The sequence below is a fragment of the Barbus barbus genome (genome assembly GCF_936440315.1).
Source record: "Barbus barbus genome assembly, chromosome: 43".
In the NCBI taxonomy this organism is placed as follows: Eukaryota; Metazoa; Chordata; class Actinopteri; order Cypriniformes; family Cyprinidae; genus Barbus; species Barbus barbus.
In genome coordinates, this window is record NC_136721.1 from 19,161,762 (window position 1) to 19,181,311 (window position 19,550).

The 19,550-nt window shown below is 35.7% G+C and overlaps 1 protein-coding gene across 1 annotated transcript; it reads right to left on the bottom strand.

The window, feature by feature from the left end:
* Positions 1-489: 489 nt before the first annotated feature.
* LOC306862360 (dual specificity testis-specific protein kinase 2) lies at positions 490-19,505 on the bottom strand. The gene is made up of 10 exons (XM_079405124.1): positions 19,245-19,505; positions 18,556-18,625; positions 11,264-11,457; positions 10,014-10,135; positions 7,752-7,800; positions 7,344-7,493; positions 3,943-4,116; positions 3,536-3,619; positions 2,154-2,240; positions 490-1,957 (listed from the first exon to the last, which is right to left on the bottom strand). Exons 2-10 carry the CDS (start codon positions 18,587-18,589, stop codon positions 1,856-1,858), a joined length of 996 nt encoding a protein of 331 aa, XP_079261250.1. The 5' UTR covers positions 18,590-18,625; positions 19,245-19,505; the 3' UTR covers positions 490-1,855.
* Positions 19,506-19,550: the final 45 nt, after the last annotated feature.

Genomic DNA, 19,550 nt, shown 5'->3' on the forward strand with positions numbered 1-19,550 from the left:
AGGCTTCGTCACAAATCATACATGCTGTTTACCACCAAATGCTCTCGTTTCACACTGCTGGTGGCCTCCAAATAGATTTTTTTTTTCTTTTCATTGTCCATGATCATAAATTGAACCGTGTCTCTTACAGGACTGGCCCGGCGGAGATCGAACTTTCGAGCACACAGCATTGTAAGAACGGTAAACCCATGGCCTTCAAGTCACCTCAATTACAGAGGAGAACACGGGCAGTAATGCAGACACCCATATCAGAGAAACCAAGCAGGAACCCTGAACTGTACCTGAATACTAATGACAAAAATAAGAACCCACACAGTAGAAGGACACAAATCAGCCTTGTTTTCGTCATGCCCAAGTACTTATCATATTGACTTACTGTCGTGATTTGATTTAAGTAGAGCTTTTTAATGTAGTCTAAGGAAGTTTAATAAGGACATATTGATTTTTGATGGATTTTGCTTAGTGTTTTTGGAAATAAAAAACAGAAAACTAATCAATATGCTTTTATTGGTTTAATATGCTTTTTATGGATATTTTATGTAATAAAATAAATATAAAAAGAAATGAAAGCATTAGTAAATAAAAGTTAAAAAGTATAATAATGTAAACAAAATACAGAAAATAGTACCGGAAAAGGGTAAAAATAAATTCAGGATTAAATTTGATTACAAATGAACTATATTTGTTTTTACCAAGTAATTTATTTCTTTATTTTCCTTTTATTACATTTAATCGTTTAAACACATATTGCTCAACGGTGTTTCAATAAATGTCAAAAAACTTAAACTAATCAGTATGCTTTTATTGGTGTAACTAATAAACTAGATTTATACATATATGAATGTAACCAAGCACCATATACACAAATAGTCAGGAATAATACAAAGTTCAATTAAACTCAGTAAACAAAATAGATTCTGGTTTAGAAAGACGAAATGGTTTGTGAACATCTGCGAAAGAACTATACAAACAAAGTACAAGACCCAACCTTTGTGACCTGAGAAAACAGTGATTCCACAGCCCTTACTGTAGTACATTAACAAACAGCTCTCTACTGTTATTGTGTGATTGTTTAGCTTTTATGACTAAATGAACTGAATTATTATTCAGTAATACATTATGTATTTGTGCAAAAACACTGTTTTAAAAGTTGAGCTCTATGCATATTCTATAACCATATTTTTAATCAATTTAACTGGATATTTTAGAGCTCTATCAATCAGACATGGATGTTAACAGTGGGAAAAATGGGTGACATGGCAAGTGGAAAAAGACATAAATAGGTGACATTAATAGTGTGTGTCAAGTAAGCAAAGTGTGCAATTATTTTAACAGAATATGCTAGTTTTTATAAACACAAAAGTTAAAAGGTGAAATCAAATATAGGACAAATTAGTTTCTCTGGTCTGGTTTGTTCCAGGTCTGTGCAACCTCTGCTGTATATTCGTTTTTAAACTCATTTCCTAAACAAACAAAAAAAGTAATATTTTCCTGAAGCCCATATAAAACAGGAATGGTTTTAATTTGGTCTTTTAAAAAAGTCAGCTGACACGTTGGTCCCTAAACAATCATATTACTTTCATCTATATGAAATAAAAATGGAAAAGGTCAAATTCAGCCTCTCAAATGGACTCTCGCAATCATTCAGGGTCACACGCTGCAGGGAGGGCGTCCAGAGCTGGTTATTGAGCGAACATTCAGTTGAGTGGTTTTGTCCTCAATTACCAGACATTCCCCTGTATATTCTGCTCCTGGGAGAACAGAGTGCCAGTCACGGTCCACCGCTGCAGACTCTTATGTAGCGCAGTCCCTTAAATCCTTCAGTCCAGGGGTTTGTTAGGATCGATTTGTGACATCACCCTGTGGTTAGGTTGTTGTCTGGTGGCTCTAGGGTCTCAGCGATGTCCTCCAGCTCATCCAGGAGCTCAGAGAAGGAAGGTCTTCGGAATGCATCCATCTGAGAGAAAGACAGAAACAGGATAAGCTTTGGTGTTTCACTGAATCTGTTACATATAGTACATCTTCAAATAGTTAACCTGGTGATTCAGGAGCCACATTATGAATGCTGAAGGTGAAATCTCTCTCTTGACAGGTGTTAGTTCTATTCACAGTCACGCCATATTAAACATGACCCTTGAGTCGCTACTTCATACCTGACAACAGCTGGCAGAGAGTTCCAGAACCCGCTCTGGGCAGCCCTGCACCAGCTCTCTGAACGATTCCACATCCAGCCCATAGTCCTGTCAACAGATCACACACTGAAGTCAATATTTCCTTTGAGAGGACAATGCATACTGAAAGATGTGGCGTTGGCAGCATTCAGTGGTTATCTCAGAAAAAAATGAGAATGCATTTCTTTAAGGGTGTCAAAGACAAACAACTGTATTTTACTAGGAAAGTGTAGGGCAAAAAAAGTCATGCAAATTTTACAAACTATATTTCACAATAATACTGCAAGATAACACTTTACAAACTATATTTCACCAGAAAATTACAACAAAAACTTTACAAACTATACAAGAACATTTTAAGACAAACTATACGATTTCACCAGAAAATTATACAAAACACTTTACAAACTGTCACCACAAAATTGCAACAGAAACTTCACAATCTATATTTCATTAGAAAATTTCACCAGAAACACTTTCAAATCTATATTTTACGACAAAATTGCAACAAACTTTACAAACAATCTATATTTCACCAGATTATTTTAAGACCAACTTTAAAATTTCACCAGAAAATTATATGAAACACCTTACAAACAAACTGTATTTCACCATAAAATTGCAACACAAACTATACTTCACCAGAAAACTGCAAGACAAACCTTAAAAATAAATTATATCTCATCAGAAAATACAAAAATAAACTATAATCACCAGCAAATTATAAGAAACACTAAAAAAGTACAGACAAATCTTACAAACTATATCAGAGTTATGAAGGTCAAAGCAAACTTTACTTAATTTTTTAATCAAATAAATGCAGCCTTGATGAGCATACGAGACTTCTTTCAAAAACTTTAACAAAATCTTGACTGGTAGCATATACATGACAACCACGTGTCTTAATATATGTCTCATACATATATTAACAACTACAGTGAAAATGTATATCGACCAGAAAAATCATTATCCTTGATGTGATAGAAGAGCACGATGAATAAATCCATACTAAAGAATCTACATGTCCGTGCGATGGTTCCCTTGACCCAGATCAGATCTATCTGTTCTCTCCCCTCCAGACATCATCGGCTGTCCATCAGCATTAATGAAGCGTAAATGACCACACTGCTGTACACCAGAGCGCAATCACTCTGTCTGACCTTACTTTCATCCCCAATGCAGCAAAGAGAACCATATTAATTCACACGACATAACAAGCCTCTCTTAAGGATTGTATGCAATCATCCCAGAGCTCGTGCAAGTACTAAATTATGCATTCTGTGTAACTATATAGTGTACATGAAGTAGTATTCATTTGCATATGCTGAAAAAAGGTGTAGAAACTGTTTTCTTTGTGTGTTTACCTTTGTCCTGGGCAGCACTTCTGGGTCGGCAGGGATTCTTGCTAAGATCTCACACAACATGATCCCAAAAGAGAAGACATCAACCTTTGATTAAACAAGGGAAAACGGCCAGTCAGCAGAGGTTCAGTTCAGTCTCTAATAACATCAGCACCAGCACTGGCTCTCTCTCTCTCAATGAAGCAAAAACAGCTCACAGTTTATTGTATCGGTTACTCATTATAAATGACTTTCCAAATCTGTACCTCAGCCCTGACTTATTAAGGTTGGCATCAAATCAGAAGGTTAATTTTTAATTAAGACACAACTGCAAAAGGTTATGTGGATTAATGTGAAATCTGTCAGTAAATCAATACTAATTTAATTTTCGAGAAAGAGACTATCCAACCATAACTGTCCGTTCTCAGTACCTTGCGGTCGTACGGCTCTCCTCTAAGCATTTCAGGCGCCATCCAGAAGGCTGACCCCACCAGAGACAACTTCCTGTCAGGGTCATTTGCAGGCAGATCCCCCACTTCTCTAGCCAGCCCGAAGTCAGTGACCACGGCCTCCCTGCCACGTGAGGTCACTCGGATCAGGCAGTTCTGGATTGATAAAAACAAGATTCCACATGTAGTATGTTGCATAAGATATTAGATTTGATCTTGCATCTGTCAATGTGGTATGAGGAAAGAAAGCAAACAAAAATAAGCAAAGGGAACAAAGTATAAGGAAGCTTTTTTTCCATCTCAGATTACCAAAATGACAAAGCCATTTTACAACCCACAATTCTTTCAAACAGAACTATAAAGCAGCACAATTACACAAGATGGCAGTATTGCTCCACATGAAGATTGAGAACTAAGAAATTGTCTTTCACTCTGCATCTCTATAACAAAATCCCCAAGAACCTAAAGAAAATCCCAGACATTACTTGACCATTTAATTATTCAAATCTGGTGTGTCATGGACAGTTTGTCATCAGCACATGACTCCAAAGCTGTGCAGTTATCCAAGCTTTATAGTTGCTGTTTTAAGTCAAGGCTCTAACATATGATTGAACTAATAATAGATAATAGTATGCAATAAATTAGTGCTGTCAAATGATTAATCGCATCCAAAATAAAAGTTTTTGTCCCTAAAGGAGGATATGTGTGTGTTCTAACTTTTACGTCATTTTCACTAAATCTTTTGCCCATGTTTTGCTCTTGTAATCAAGAGAACTTCATTTAGCGTAATTTTCCCAAGTTATTTTAATGAAACCATGTCAATAAGCTTTACTTGACAAGTATTTTGTTCAGTCAGTGAATCAGTAACATTAGTGAGTAAAATGCACAAATTGATAAATATGATGCAGAAAGGTGAGAGCAAACTCTCTTGACTTCAACTCAACTTAAAGCACACACAGTAGTCTTTCACCAGAGAATCAGGTAGAGATCAATAGGACATCAGTGAGAATGTGCAATGAGTGTGGTATCATGCTCTGAGGTTTCATGTGTGGCAGTAACAGTATCCATGTATTTTAAGTAAACCCATTGACATAAGGCAGCTATACAACCACACGTAACCTCCGGCGTGGAAACTTGAACCTGCCGTGTTGTGCAAGCAATTTACCTCCACGCTGTGTAATGGCTTGTAAACAACATGTAAGCAATATTTGTGCTATGGACTTCATATGAATTCTACATGGCACTTTCTTTGCCTGGTGGATGATAAAAAGCTAAAAAAAATCCCTCGGACTTACATTGGGCCAGTAAACAACCCCAAGCTACCAACACATTAGCAACGACATAGCATTGTGACAATGAGTTTACTTTAGCATGGACATGCATTTTCTTCAGAAAATGTAAAAATCTAGTTATAAAACATAAAAACTGTTTAAAAATGACAAGGCTTAGTTATGTCTGCTTTTAAAATTGTGCTTGTGAGCAGGGTGAGAGGATAAAAGCTTGACAGTTGACAGGAGTCAGCGGGTCATTTCTTATGAGAGAGCGAGAAGAAAGGAAACGAGAAAAAAAGGTTAGCATTAGCATAATAAAGGTCTGACCTCCCCATCTCTGTTCAAACACACAGGCCTGTGCTCACTGCAGCCTGGCAACTGCCACAGTTAAACCTGTCAAGACCATGACTGTTTTTCTCTGCTTACAGCTTTATAGGGAAGCAGGTTCCCTTCCCAAAATGCATTATCCTGAAAAACTATATCACGGTTTCCACAATAACAGTAATATTTGAACTCACATCTCCAAAAACTTTGGAGCAAAATTTCAAATAGACGTTATCTTTATTAACAAATCGCATATTTGAAGTCTAAACAAGTATATTCTCACCTAAAAACTACATTCTGTGACACAAAAATTAGATTTTTTTATAAAATTATAATAGATTTGAGTGTCCGCCATGAGACTCTCTTTGATAAATACTGCAAGCGGAGTGATACAAATGGTGAAAGAGTTAGAGTTCTGTTATCACTAGAATATCGCACTGCTGTAAAAGGCTCTCAGCCAATTAGATTCGAGGACCAGAAAGAACTGCTTTATAAATAATAATATTTTACAATATAATTGTTTTTACTGTATTTTTAATCAAATAAATCCAGCTTCGGTGAACATAAGAGAAAAAAATCTTACAGACCCCAAACTTTGGAACGCCAGTGTATTTACAGTGGGATTTTCAATAGGAAGGATTTCCTGATACGTTTTTTCCTTCACTGGATTTCTATAAACACATTCTGTAGAAAAACATGAAGAAGCATCACTCTTATTTTCCCCAGGGCTGATCCTGTTCCTTTACAAAACACGTTTCCTTCAGGACACAATGTATGTACCAAAAATGTTGAAATACTTTGGCCCGTGGTGTGAGAATGGTCACAGTAGAGGCATGTGGCACAGTTTTTCATGTTCTGTGCGTTTCGGTAGTAAGCACATTATCTACATTCCATCACACTGCTATTGTGTTCATAAGCGATGAATGGAAACCATAACTGAAGTAAATCTACAGAAACCAAAGCCTTTCACTCAAGATAATATCAAGCACTCTGAGACTCACACATTGAAAAACTCACACTGAGCGCTACTTGTCACAAAATGCCAAAAGTGAATAGAAGCCAAATAGATATTTTTGCACACATACTACCTATAAAATGCATTAAACTCAAATAAACAATTTAAACAAACTTTTTTCAGAACTAACTTTACTTTATTTGGTTAAAATGTAATGGCTGAAATGTTAAAAAGTTAGAAAAAAATATAGCAATAGTTTGCAGATATCACTTTTATATTTCTCTAATGCAATGAAATTAATTTTTATTTCAAATATATTTTTTGACTTAAGCATCCAGATACCTTTGGGGCCACTGTGTAAGTATGCAAATCTTCACTTTGGAAGATTACGGGATCATTGTGGATAATATTATGTTTATCTCACAACTAATATCAGAAACTAAATTGTACCTAAGCAATAAAAAATAAGTAGGTTATATGAGAAAGGAGGAAACGGGCACAAGCGAAGTGAGCTAACTACCAGTTAAACACTAAAATCTGTGGTATTATCTGCATGGTACTCGCTGAATCATGTATTGAACACATTTTGTTCAAAACATGACTCAAGTCAGTCAAGTTTGGCAAGCTAATAGAACATTAGACGTAAAAAACATTAGCAGAAATTTCAATGGAGTGACATTATAAATGTCTGTCATTAGCTATAAATGCAAGGCGTGTTCTTGGCACACACCTTCAAATCTAGGTTGAACACTGTGAGGTGATATTTCATAATATATCTTTTCCATTATTGCTCAACTTTGATCCCTAAAGTCTGCCAACTCACTCGTCCTCACCTTAGAGTTGAGATCTCTGTGGTAGATGTTCTTGTAGTGGAGATAGGTCATTCCTCGGCTGATATCACAGCCCAGTTCAATCTTTTCTCTCCAGCAGAGGTTGACGTCATGCCTGGCCAGCAGCTCCTCCAGACAGCCTCCGCTAACATACTAGGTTGAGGAGGGAATGACATGAGATTATAAAACACTTCGAATTATGATTTAAACAGTGAAAATGCAGCTCACTTCTGCAGCATGTTAAATCAGGAAACATTTTTCTTTGTAGGAAATTATATACTCTCAACACATTAGAAAAACATAATGGTGAGTCACTGCTTGTGTCATGAGACTTTCTGGGCAGCATGTTGAGAAGGCAAAAAACTGGATATGCTGAATTGTGAATACTAATTCCTAAAAGTTGCCACCCACCTCAAGAATTGGATACAGCTTGTTCTCCTTAACACAGATCCCCAGGTACCTACAGAATGAAAATCACAGTACTTTACTTTATCCGTCTGAGAACTGAGGAATTATGCAAAGTTTAGAAGTTTGCATAGGTAATGACATAAATGACAGAATGACAAATCATTCAATCAGCACCTGTGAACTTTATACATCCGCATACATTTTCATCACAACCCTTTAAATTGACTTGAGATCAATTTGAAACTCGTAAATGAGACAAATTAGTAGTGCAAATACATTTTCAACCAAACGAAAGTAATGCCTATCTAAAACTCTCTGTTATATCATGATAGGGCGGTTAAAAGGGTGTTGCTATGCAGTTGCTTACTCAAACTCAAAGTAATTTTTAGATGCTATTGAGTGTTCTGAGTAGTCAAAGGAAGCCACGTTTTTATAATATTATGGTCTCTAGATATGGCCTGAATACAAAGGGTTAAATGTTAGTTCTTATCCTAAGTATGAGCACTCAGAGATATTAGAATTCTGGCTGATCCCAAAACATTATTTTCATGTTATTAACGATAATTGATAAATATATTTATTAAAAATATTAGTGCATTATTGTGGCTCTAATTTATGCCGTGCTCACAAAGGGCCCAGAGGCAGCCTTACAATATCTTACTATTTATAGCTTTATTATTATTATTTTGTTATTACTACTACTACTACCGTTATTATTATTTGTGCTCTTACTGATCCTCCAACCCCCCCCCCCCCCCCCCCCCGATAAGTTTATTATTGTTATTGTTTCTACTATTACTAATTACTAATTAATACTATTAATGCTATTTGTCATTTTCCACACCCTCCAACTTTGCCCTCATTTCTGATTAATTGAGTTAATTACTATTATTATTATTTATTTATCATTTTTGTTAATATTATTGCTACTACTATTACTATTATTACTTATCACCTTCCTCACCCTCCATCCTCTAATTTTTGTTATTAATGCTATTATTATTATTACTGTTATCATTACTATTATGTTTATTTACTATTGTTATGTCTGTTGTACTTTTTTTTTTTTTTACATTTTCCTTTGTTTATATACTTCCATCCCCAACACCCAGTCACACTTACACACACACACACACAAACACAACCACACACACACACACACTCACTCACTCACACAAATCATGTTGGCTGTCATGTATGTTTTGTCGACCTTGGTTATTTTGTATTTGGTTTGTCCCCTGTAAATAGTATGTTTGCATAATAATAAAAAAAAAATATTAGTGCTGTCAAACAATTAATCGCATTCCAAAATAAAAGTTTTTGTTTACATAATATATGTATGTGTACAGTGTATATTTATTATGTATATATAAATACAAACACAGTATATATTTTGAAAATATTTACATGTATATACATTTATATTCTTACATTTCATATTATATATAAATATATTCAATATATAAACAAGATATTTTTCTTAAATATATACATGCATGTGTTTGTATTTATATATACAAAATAAATATACACAGTACACACATATATATTATGTGAACAAAAATATAATATATTTGTTATATAAACTTATATAACAAATATATTATTAATACAAAAAAGATGTGATTAATCACGATTAATCATTTGACAGCACTAATATATATATATATATATATATATATATATATATATATAAATAATAGTCTAAATTGCAAATATCAATTGTTTTAAATGCTACAGGTGTGCAGTATGAAAATGGATATTCATATGGAAATTTGTTAAAGACTTATATGGTGTTATTAAATTATTAATGTTCTTGAAGATAAACTTTTGTGAGTGTTAGTTGACAGGAAAGGCAATCTAACAATAAAAATATTAGAAATTAGGTTTGCACAATTAAATAAAAATATCTAACATATATCTGATAACTAACCTGGTGCAGATATATCATCTATACTTAAAAGCAATACTAATAATGATTGGCAAACATGACTAAAACTCAGTCTCTAAAACAAGGGCTGTGTGTAGGTAATACAGTCTCACAGGCTGATGCTTTTAATATCAGAACACCATCTAAATAATAGCCATTTCACCGGTTACCTTTGTTCAAGGTCAGGAAATCTTAACCCAGTCGGGTTTTATTAATCAGTATTAGGCCGACAGAGTCAGAGTTGTTTTCTTCCCATGTTCTGTGTGGGCGCTATGAGCATCAGGCCGGCGTGGGATTGATGGAAGTGATTAATCGTGTGCGCAGAGGCGGCTCACCTCACTATGTTGGGGTGGGAGAGTTTCTGAAGTAGACTGATCTCCCTCACGATGCTGTTCTGATCCACGTCATTCTTATAGATCTTCACCACCATCACCTTCTTCGTGGTGCCGTGCATCACCTGAGCGAAGGTGAATTACATCATTATTGACTCAGCAGCGAGGGCGTCACATACTGTACATACAGTGGGAGTTTCAACAGGAGGGATTTCCTGATACGTTTTTCCTTCACTGACATCATGTAAACACATTCACAACAAAAAGGAGCATCACTCTTATTTTCCCCTGGGTTAATTCTGTACAGTACATGTCTCCTTTAGGACACAATGTTCTTTACAAATGCTGTCATTACTTGGCCCGCGGTGTGAGAATGGTCACAGTGGAGAAATGAGGCACAGTTTTTCACGTTCTGTGTATTGATATTAAATGCGTTATCTAGTTTCAGTCACTCTGCTATTGTAAAGCTCTGCTGTGATCTTAGCCCTCACTGAAGTCTTTCCTTCAAGATAGTATCAAGTGTTTCACACTATAATAATGGCATTTTTGTGAGCGTTGGCATTACTTGTAACAAAATGCCGTTTGGTTTCTTACAACTGAAACTATAGAGGTTAAAAGGAATGCTGAAGAGATTTTGCAAAACAAGAAAAGTTAGCATATCAATAATGTGGTTACAGTTTTCTCAGGCATTTTTTAAAACCATCTAGTTATTTTCTTGTTTGTGAAGGTTTTCAAGATCATATAAGCTTGACAAGGTGGTGACGGTACATGACGTTAAACATGTATTTCTTATTTGGGTTAAAGCTTGTTTTTAGGAGACGTCATGTCTGTAAGGTTCTGTTGTAAGGACTAACAGGTCTGTGATTTACAGACAAAATGACTAGAAGATATATATAACATTTTGGCAACAGAGTTTGGGTGGGTACAAAATCCCTAGCAATTATTTATACTGGAGATACGGAACAAAACCTTTGCTCTTGAAAGGCAGCAGGTGGTGGAATGAAAACATTTATCTTGAAGGTCTCAACGCTTGAGATCTTGATGTGCCTCATTTTTACAGCTTTGATTAAATCAGTGCACTTTCGTTAAAGGGCAGATTATCTAATCAGATTCTGTGCTGTTCAATAACAGCCGCATCCATTATTACACACCGCCTTTAGGACATTCTAGCAATTTTAGCACATTTTTCGCAAACTTTCAATCTCCAAACAGTAATTTGTCTCGCTCCCCCATTACTGACAGGGAACCCTTACCTTGTAGACCTTGGAGAAGAAACCGGTTCCGATAAGCTCTGCGCTGAAGTCTTCCCAGAACTCTAGCTTTCGGACCGTGGTGCGGAGTCGGTGCCAGCAGTCGGTCTGGCAGTAGGTGTCTGTGGACTCATTGAGCAGCGTTGGACTGACTGGTTCTGGAGTGTCTTCTACCTCACACATATTGGAGATCTCATCTACAACAGAAAAAGCAGAAGCAAGAGAGATAAAGCTTAGTTTTACACTGCACAAGAGTAATCAAACCAACCAAGACTTATTTGTAGGAGATGAAAAAAAAAATCTGTTTTACAATATATGAAAAAAAGACTAATAATTCATCATATTATATAGAGCGTTAATCATCTAACGTAAGACCACTTTTTCAGTAAAGCCTGCATTACTGCATTGATTAATCATATGTCCAAGACTGCATCTATTCACAGGATAATCCACAGACAAATAAAAACAAAATGCATGCATTTTTGATAAAAAATAAAATATCAGAACACACAATACCTCAAATAACAATATGCTTTTATATAAGATACTTACATCTGGATTAAACATGCATTTACATCGAGCTATTTATTAATTTAACCGTTTCATTACTGTAATTATGTACATGAAAAATCTAAATAAATAATTTTTTTAAAGGACTATCATTACTTTATCATAAGGACTATTTTTTTCAGTATATTTTAATAAAATTTCCAAAAAATGTGTATCTCATGATATATAACATCGTTATTAACACCCTTGAGCACACCTGCATATTCTCCTTTGTTGTCAGTTATATCCAGTTTCAGATTTAACCACCTTGAAAAGCAACCTGTGGTAGGTCACTCTGGATTTTGGCCAGATGTTTTCCTGTCTACATTGGCAGTTTTTGGCCTAAATAAGCTGCAAAGTGGACCAAAGTGACTTTGTGGCAATATTTAAAGGTCTAGATAAACAAGATATATCCTGTAAGCATGCCTTTAAAGATGATTTGGCTTTATTTAGGCCAAGCAGACATGACATAACCATATCCTAAGAACTTGCAAATGTCCTCACAGGATGATCTCATAACATGAGGCAACATGAGCTTAATATTTAGACCATGGATGCTAAACACAGATAATGCTGTGCACTACACAAGCTTTTATGTACTAGCACAAACTTCCGGTTGACCATGTGCTCTATAAAGAACACAGCTTGCAAAAAAACTACTGTATGTGTGTGTAGTGTGTATAAGGCTGGACATTTCATTGAATTGCGTATTAGCGTGTCAACTGGAGATTACATCACTGCGCGTCATGTTTGGTGCCCAGAGCACTGGATGTCCTAAATGCCCGTTAACGTGTTTACGGCTTCGGCACGCAACATCCTAAAGGGTTTCTCAGTGATGGCCCTGCCACAACTTTTATCCATCAGCTGCCACCGACACACCAACGTCTGACCCCAGGCTACTGACACACACTCACTCCTTCACACTTTATTAGATACTGTATGTGTTAACATCACCCTCGGATATTCAAAGCTCTGTATTGGTTGCAATAATCCCGAAAGTGATGACGCATCTGGAAAAACAGAGTCTATAATATCAGTGTTAGCTCAGCATAAACTCTGGTTAGATAACTAGCTGGCCACACATACGGAGAAAAGGCTGTAATCATTACTTAGAGTCTAAGAGATTTGCTGTTGAGAGAGAGATAAAATAACTGGGTTAGATCACTGCTCTGATGTTTGTCTGCAAAATACATAATTCAGTCCTTTAAAATGTTTTGGTCAATAGTTTTTTTTTTTTACTGTAGCTACCTATTAAGATGTTTTGACATTGTTTTTGTTCTTCTAATTGCTTGTTGATGTAATTTTTACAATCACTAACTGCAAAGTATTATGATATTACCTTGTTTTTCACACATATACCATGGAAATACCACATTATATGAATATGCTAATCAATTAATCGTTTAGGGGTATATAAAAGTATTTACAAAACTAAAATACTTAAATTCAAATACTGAAATGTAATACAATTTCATATTTAAAATATTAAATGTTACACTAAGATGTTATATATAATTAAATATTTAAAAATGTAATATTTAAAAGTATGTGCGCGTGTGTGTACAGCAATCATTTCTATACAATAAATATGCTTATATTGTTTAATAACTTTGATGACTTTACTTTTATTAAAAATGTGCAAAATAGTAGCAATAAAAATGAGACAAAACTTATTGTATTAATGTACCATGGTACAGTATTTCCATCCGATACATTACTATACCACACACAGCACCACAAAGTAGTTTTTGTAGAGATAATTTGTGGAAAATCCATGGCATATGTGCAGTGCACCTATGCTAACAAAAAGTGTTGATTGACATATTTTCTTTGTCACGCTTGGATGATATTAAATGCGGGCGCGGTACATGTGTGTGTGTTTGCATGTGCGAACAAACCAAAACATTTTTCTGAAAACTTCCTTGAATGCATTATGGTGGCATATGTATGTAATGTAATAAGATCCATCAGGGTCTAAATCTTGATATTTCTGTTATCATCTAAAAAGAGAGCTTTAGTACAATTACCTAAAGTAAACAGGACTCAAAGATAGACAGCTCATTCAACCATCAAAGTTCATACAGCACCAGATAAGATAAGAAACTCACTAATCCTGTACGATAAAAGAGAGAGCGTGATTACTGCTAATGCATAACTGACTGATATTTGATATCTTGTACAATCACGCACAAACCCATGCACACGAGTCTTAACGCTATCCTCAGATGTCATTGTCGTTATGCGTGACACCTAAAACCTGCTTCGCCAGACGTACCTTGCCTCTCTCACATGGTGAATGTAGCATCCACTGACGTGGTCTTTGAGGGGGTTTAGCAAGCCAGGGTGTCTCTTTCAGTGTCTGCGGGTATGTTAATGTAAATGAGACATGGAAAGAGAACAAAGACAGTTTGGGGAGCGAGTGTAGAATGGATTCAGATGTAGTGTGACGCAAAGCATTTGTTTGAACTACCTTGGGGTGAAGGATAAAAAGAAATTAAATCTTCGACTACACACAGCACTCCTACTGAAATGGTGAATTTCACCTCTTGATTCACTTGGAAAACGTGAGAAGAGAGCCTGAAACAAAGCAAACTTTGTTTGGAATGAAAAAATAAAGGTTAAGACTGATTTATTCTACAGCAAAATGAGCATCATGACATTCGTGTAGCTTTATTTCATAATCAAAACCCCTTCCACACAGGAAAAAAATAAATAAATTTGGCACAGCTGAAGGGTTAAAACAGGGCATTTTTACAGTAAATAATTCAGTGTAAGGCGAGAACTCTCGTGTGTGTCTCTTTGGATGCTCTCCTTTAGAGATCTATTGAGTTTCCTTCTGTCCGTGTGGCAACCGAAGCTCCCTGGGTCACATCCCTTCTACTTTCTATGACGTGAGCTCTGAAGCGTGTGAATGAGAGAGAAAGAGTGAGAAAAAAAACAAAAAGAGGCAGAGAGCGGATTACAGTTTGACTACATTCATCCCAAAGCTTAATATTATGGTAGAATATTCAGTGCAATATCGTCTCACAGATGGTTACTGAAACCACAAGCTGTGAAAATCTGTCATTTCATATCGGTAACCATCTCTAGTGCTTTGATTTGGCCGATAATAACCCTGAAGTCATGCGTGGGTTAAGCAGGTCTCAGTCTTCATAGGTAATGTTAACGGCACATGCATATTTTACACATTCAGGACGGGTGTGATGAGTATTCAAATGCATTCAGGACCGAGACACTTCTTTAAATGCAGGTCAAATATCAGTACAAATAGACATGGGTTTCTTCATCAGAATAGATTTGGAGAAATTTAGCATTACATAACTTGCTCACCAATGGACGACAGCACCCATTCACTGAAGAGGATCAATTGGTGAGCAAGTGAATGCTAAATTTCTCCAAATCTGTTCTAATTAAACCCATATGCATCTTGGATTGCCTGAGGATAGGTACATTTTCAACAAATGTTCATATTTGGGTGAACCGTTCCCTTAAAAAAAGTCCTTATTTAGTTTTTCATGTCCATTTTCCAGCCTCTCAGATTATTAGAATTAAACATGCTTTCTTTTTGGTGCTGTTCTTTTATGGATGTCTATATGTAAGCAAGCACTTTGCATGTCACATGATTATTTATAATGAATTATATAGTTTGCACTGCCTCATACATTTTCATAACAAACTGCCTGCATTACATTCTGACATGTGCAGCCTCACAGCTAAGAAGAGTGAAATATTTGGCAGTGTTAGTTTATTATTAGTGTTAGTTTATAGACAAACTGTAGTCATAGTTACTTCTTCTTTTAGTGTTCAGGATTAATAGTTTCTATTCTGTTTTATTAGGGCTTTATTAATTCATCATGACTGGGAGAGCCAAACGTAATACTGAAAAGTTGTCGTTGGATTGGCATAGAAATGATAGAAAACAGCACAAACCGAGTGAAATGATGGTACAAAAGGTACAAAATGCTGGAGAAAACATTCTTGAAATCAACTGTCTGACTCTGGAATGTAGTCAAGTGTAAGTATCAATTAATGTCAGAACTACATGGGGTCCAACAACCGATTGTTTTACAACAAACAGACATCTTCAGGGTGTAATCATAGGTTATCAGTTTCAATTAGAAAAACAGAGTAAAGGAGTCGCCCTGCAGGACATGGATAGCTGAGCTCTGCAAACACTGGAAAAACCTGCTACGGTGAAGTCAGAGAGGTCAGGCATTTGAGTACAGTGATATAAGGTCATGTACACTACCGTTCAAAAGTTTGGTGGCAGTACTATTTTTTTTAAATGAATACTTTTTTCAGTAAAAGTGCATTAAATTGATTTTGCAAGAAATGCAAGATGCAAGAAATTGTTACAAAAATCAATTTTCAGTTCTTTTAAACTTCCTATTCATCAAAGAATCCTGAAAAAAAATCATGGTTTTCGCAAAAATATATTAAGCAGCATAACTGTTATAAATACTGATAATTACAAAAAATATAGCAGCAAATCAGCATATTAGAATGATTTCTGAAGGATTATGTGACACTAAAGACTGGAGCAATGCAAAAGCACAAGTATTGAGGTATTGTGTCAAATAAATGTAGCTCTGTTGAGCATAAAACACTTCTTTCAAAAATATTTTGATTTTTGATTGCTTCCACTGTCCTCATTTGGAAGTCGCTTTGGATAAAAGAGTCTGCTAAATGACTAAATGTAAATGTAAATATTAAACAATATTACCCCAAACTTTGAACGGCAGCGTAAAAACACACACACATAGGCTACGGTTCATACCGAGACACCATTCTGTGAAATTCCACACTTTGTGAAGATTTTGAAGCATCAGACATGAGAAAAAGCACCTATCTGCTGTTCTTACCAGACTAGAAATCAATATCATGATGAAAGACATACTAATTAAAGCCTTGAAAAAAGACTGTGGATAAAAACTAGGCTACATGAACCAAATTCAGAAAAATCAAGAAGTCCCAGAAAAGCAACATCCACAACTGTGGCCTAAAGAACTGATACGATTGGAAACTCTTAGGCTATACAGCAAAGTCACCGACACCTGTGAAAACGAGACTCTTTTCCATTGTTCAGGGGTTTTAAGACACTTGATCTCCATTTGCACGTGTATGGACGGATCTACCAAGTTAACACATGCAGCTCGAACCAAATCTTTAAAGACTTACCAGCCGGTAATATGCAAAACGTGAGGAAAAAGGTCATCTGATTTTGAAATTTATCCTGATTACATGAAGAAAACGAGAGATTAGCTACAGCCCGAGTTCATTAGCGGGTTGCGCACCACTGCTTTGCCAGAATACAGCTGGCTAACTGAATAAATGGCCTTGTTCTCTTTGTTTAGCCTGCATATATGACCTTTAACCTTCTATTGAGACCTTCCACTGCAAACAGGATTCCAGCAACTTTCATTTTGAACTAACTGATTGACATGGAGCAATAAGAAAGGGCCTGCTGCCATGTTAAATGTCCTGGACATCGTGTCCAAATCATTTATGACTATGAGATTCTGCAGTTCTGCTTTGGGTTGAGGTAACAAACATTCCCCTCACAGAACTGTCAAAAAGGTCACTGACCTCATGTCTGAGATGTTGCAAGTTTGGCCAAACCTATTAGCAACAATATGAAATTTAAACAAACTGACTGTCTGTATAAACACACATCTTGTGACTCTGAAGACTGCAATAATGGTCAAGGAAATTCAGCTTTGCATCCCAGAAATAAATTACATTTTAAATTATATTTAAATAGGAAACATTTATTTTAAATTGTAATAATATTTCACAATATTATCATTTTTACTGTAATTTTATGAAATAAATGCAGCCTTGGTGATCATAAAAGACGTCTTTCAAAAATAATAAAAAACTGACATCAGGGAAATGTTTGGTACCTCGACCCAGAGTATAAAATACATCCTGACTTAGACAGAGAATAATATCGAATAAGCTTGAAAACAAAAAAATGCACTGACTTGAGAAAATCATTCAACGTTTTCTTCCTGTACACTAACAAAGCAAATCAAATCCAGTCATTTTTTAACCAATTTTGCTGTAAATCTCATAAAAGTTGATTTTCTACATCCTGTGCATGATGCTTATACTAGAAATGACATTGTTCTTGAAATTTCTATTTTCACATGGCCTCATCCATCAGCAGTGTTTCTGTTTGTGCTAAACTGACAGCACTTGTAGACACTCTGCGGTCTGTTACCGTACTAGATATAAATATCTGATTTATCGCCTCCATTTCCATTCGTACTCTCTAACCTCTCAACAACTCTTCACACCTACATAATTTGCAAAACAAAGAGTCAAATCTCCCAGTACATAATATAAATCCTCTTGACAGACACAAGCGATAAATTTGAGAAAAAGAATGTCAACCACACATGATTTTAATAGCCAGTGACACACTCCTAACAATATGCATTTGTAATTTATTCAACGAAATATGTGCCAACCGCAATAAATTTCCAACATATGCCATTCAGTAACAGCTGGGCAGACGGGTAGACAAATGGTCATTTTCCACTGCAAACCAATCCACACTTCTGACCTAACTCGCAACTAATTTTAACCCAGGCTATTAGGGTTCATATCCCTCTCAGACCAAACAAAATACACTTTGACATATAGCTTGTACGTAAAGGCAGCCAAAATATGTTCTGCATTGTCCTTTTCAACAAAAAAGCTGATAAGGAAAGCATTTTACAAGTGAAACTATAAATACTTACTCCATCGGTTCAACAAGCTGTTCATGTGCATCATGAGGAGGTGGTGATGGTCAGCTTCCGGTCACTGCCTCTAGAAGAGACCACACAAGTGTACCATGAATTACTGGATAGCAAATGATATCTAAATATGTACTGCAATAAAATACAACATATCCTAATTAAAATGAAGTGCTGACTGACTAGGCAGCATTTGTTTTCTTATCTCCACCCTGTGTGTTTTTTTTTTTTTTTAGCTAGATCTCATCTGTAGCTACTTCTAAAGATAAAGCAACAGTGTTAGATAACTGTTCCTAACTAAACTTGCTAGAAGACAGATTATTTGCTTGTAAATTTGACATAATTTATTCCAGACAATCTTGAGAACTCGAGATAAGTTCTACACCGAAATAAAATTGAAAACCCTGAAATCAAAATAAATAAAATAAAAATATTGTTTTTCAGGTTTACTATATTATATATTTATTTTGTAGCATTTCTATTCTAGTAGCAGTAAATATACGCAAATTAAAGAACAGTGAAGTCTAATATAAAATATATTTTAAATATTCAAATCTATACACATCATAAATACAAATATCTACATTGTTACTATTATTCGGTAAATAGTCAAATGTGAACTAAAACAGTATAGATTCCGCAATGGAATATCTCATTTAAATAAAAGAAAGGAAAATATGTAGCCTACTTACAAATCCTACCGCTTCCCTCAAAATTCTTTCTGACAGCTTTTTGCGAAAATGTGCCTTAGATGTTGCAGGTATATCCAAAGTATGAATCCAGTGCTGTGAAGACTTCAGTCTCGGACAGACAGGCTCCGCGCGCTGCTGCGTTAGGTACACAAGAGCTGAGGCCAATACGCGTTTGATCAGCTGCCATAGGATCCTGCCAGGTGAAGTCTTCATGCTGATCATAGGCTCCAGATATCTGCGCAGAGCCTGCAACCCTGTGGCGCCTCCCAAACGCTACAGATTTAATTCATTTCCGGGCAAAATATC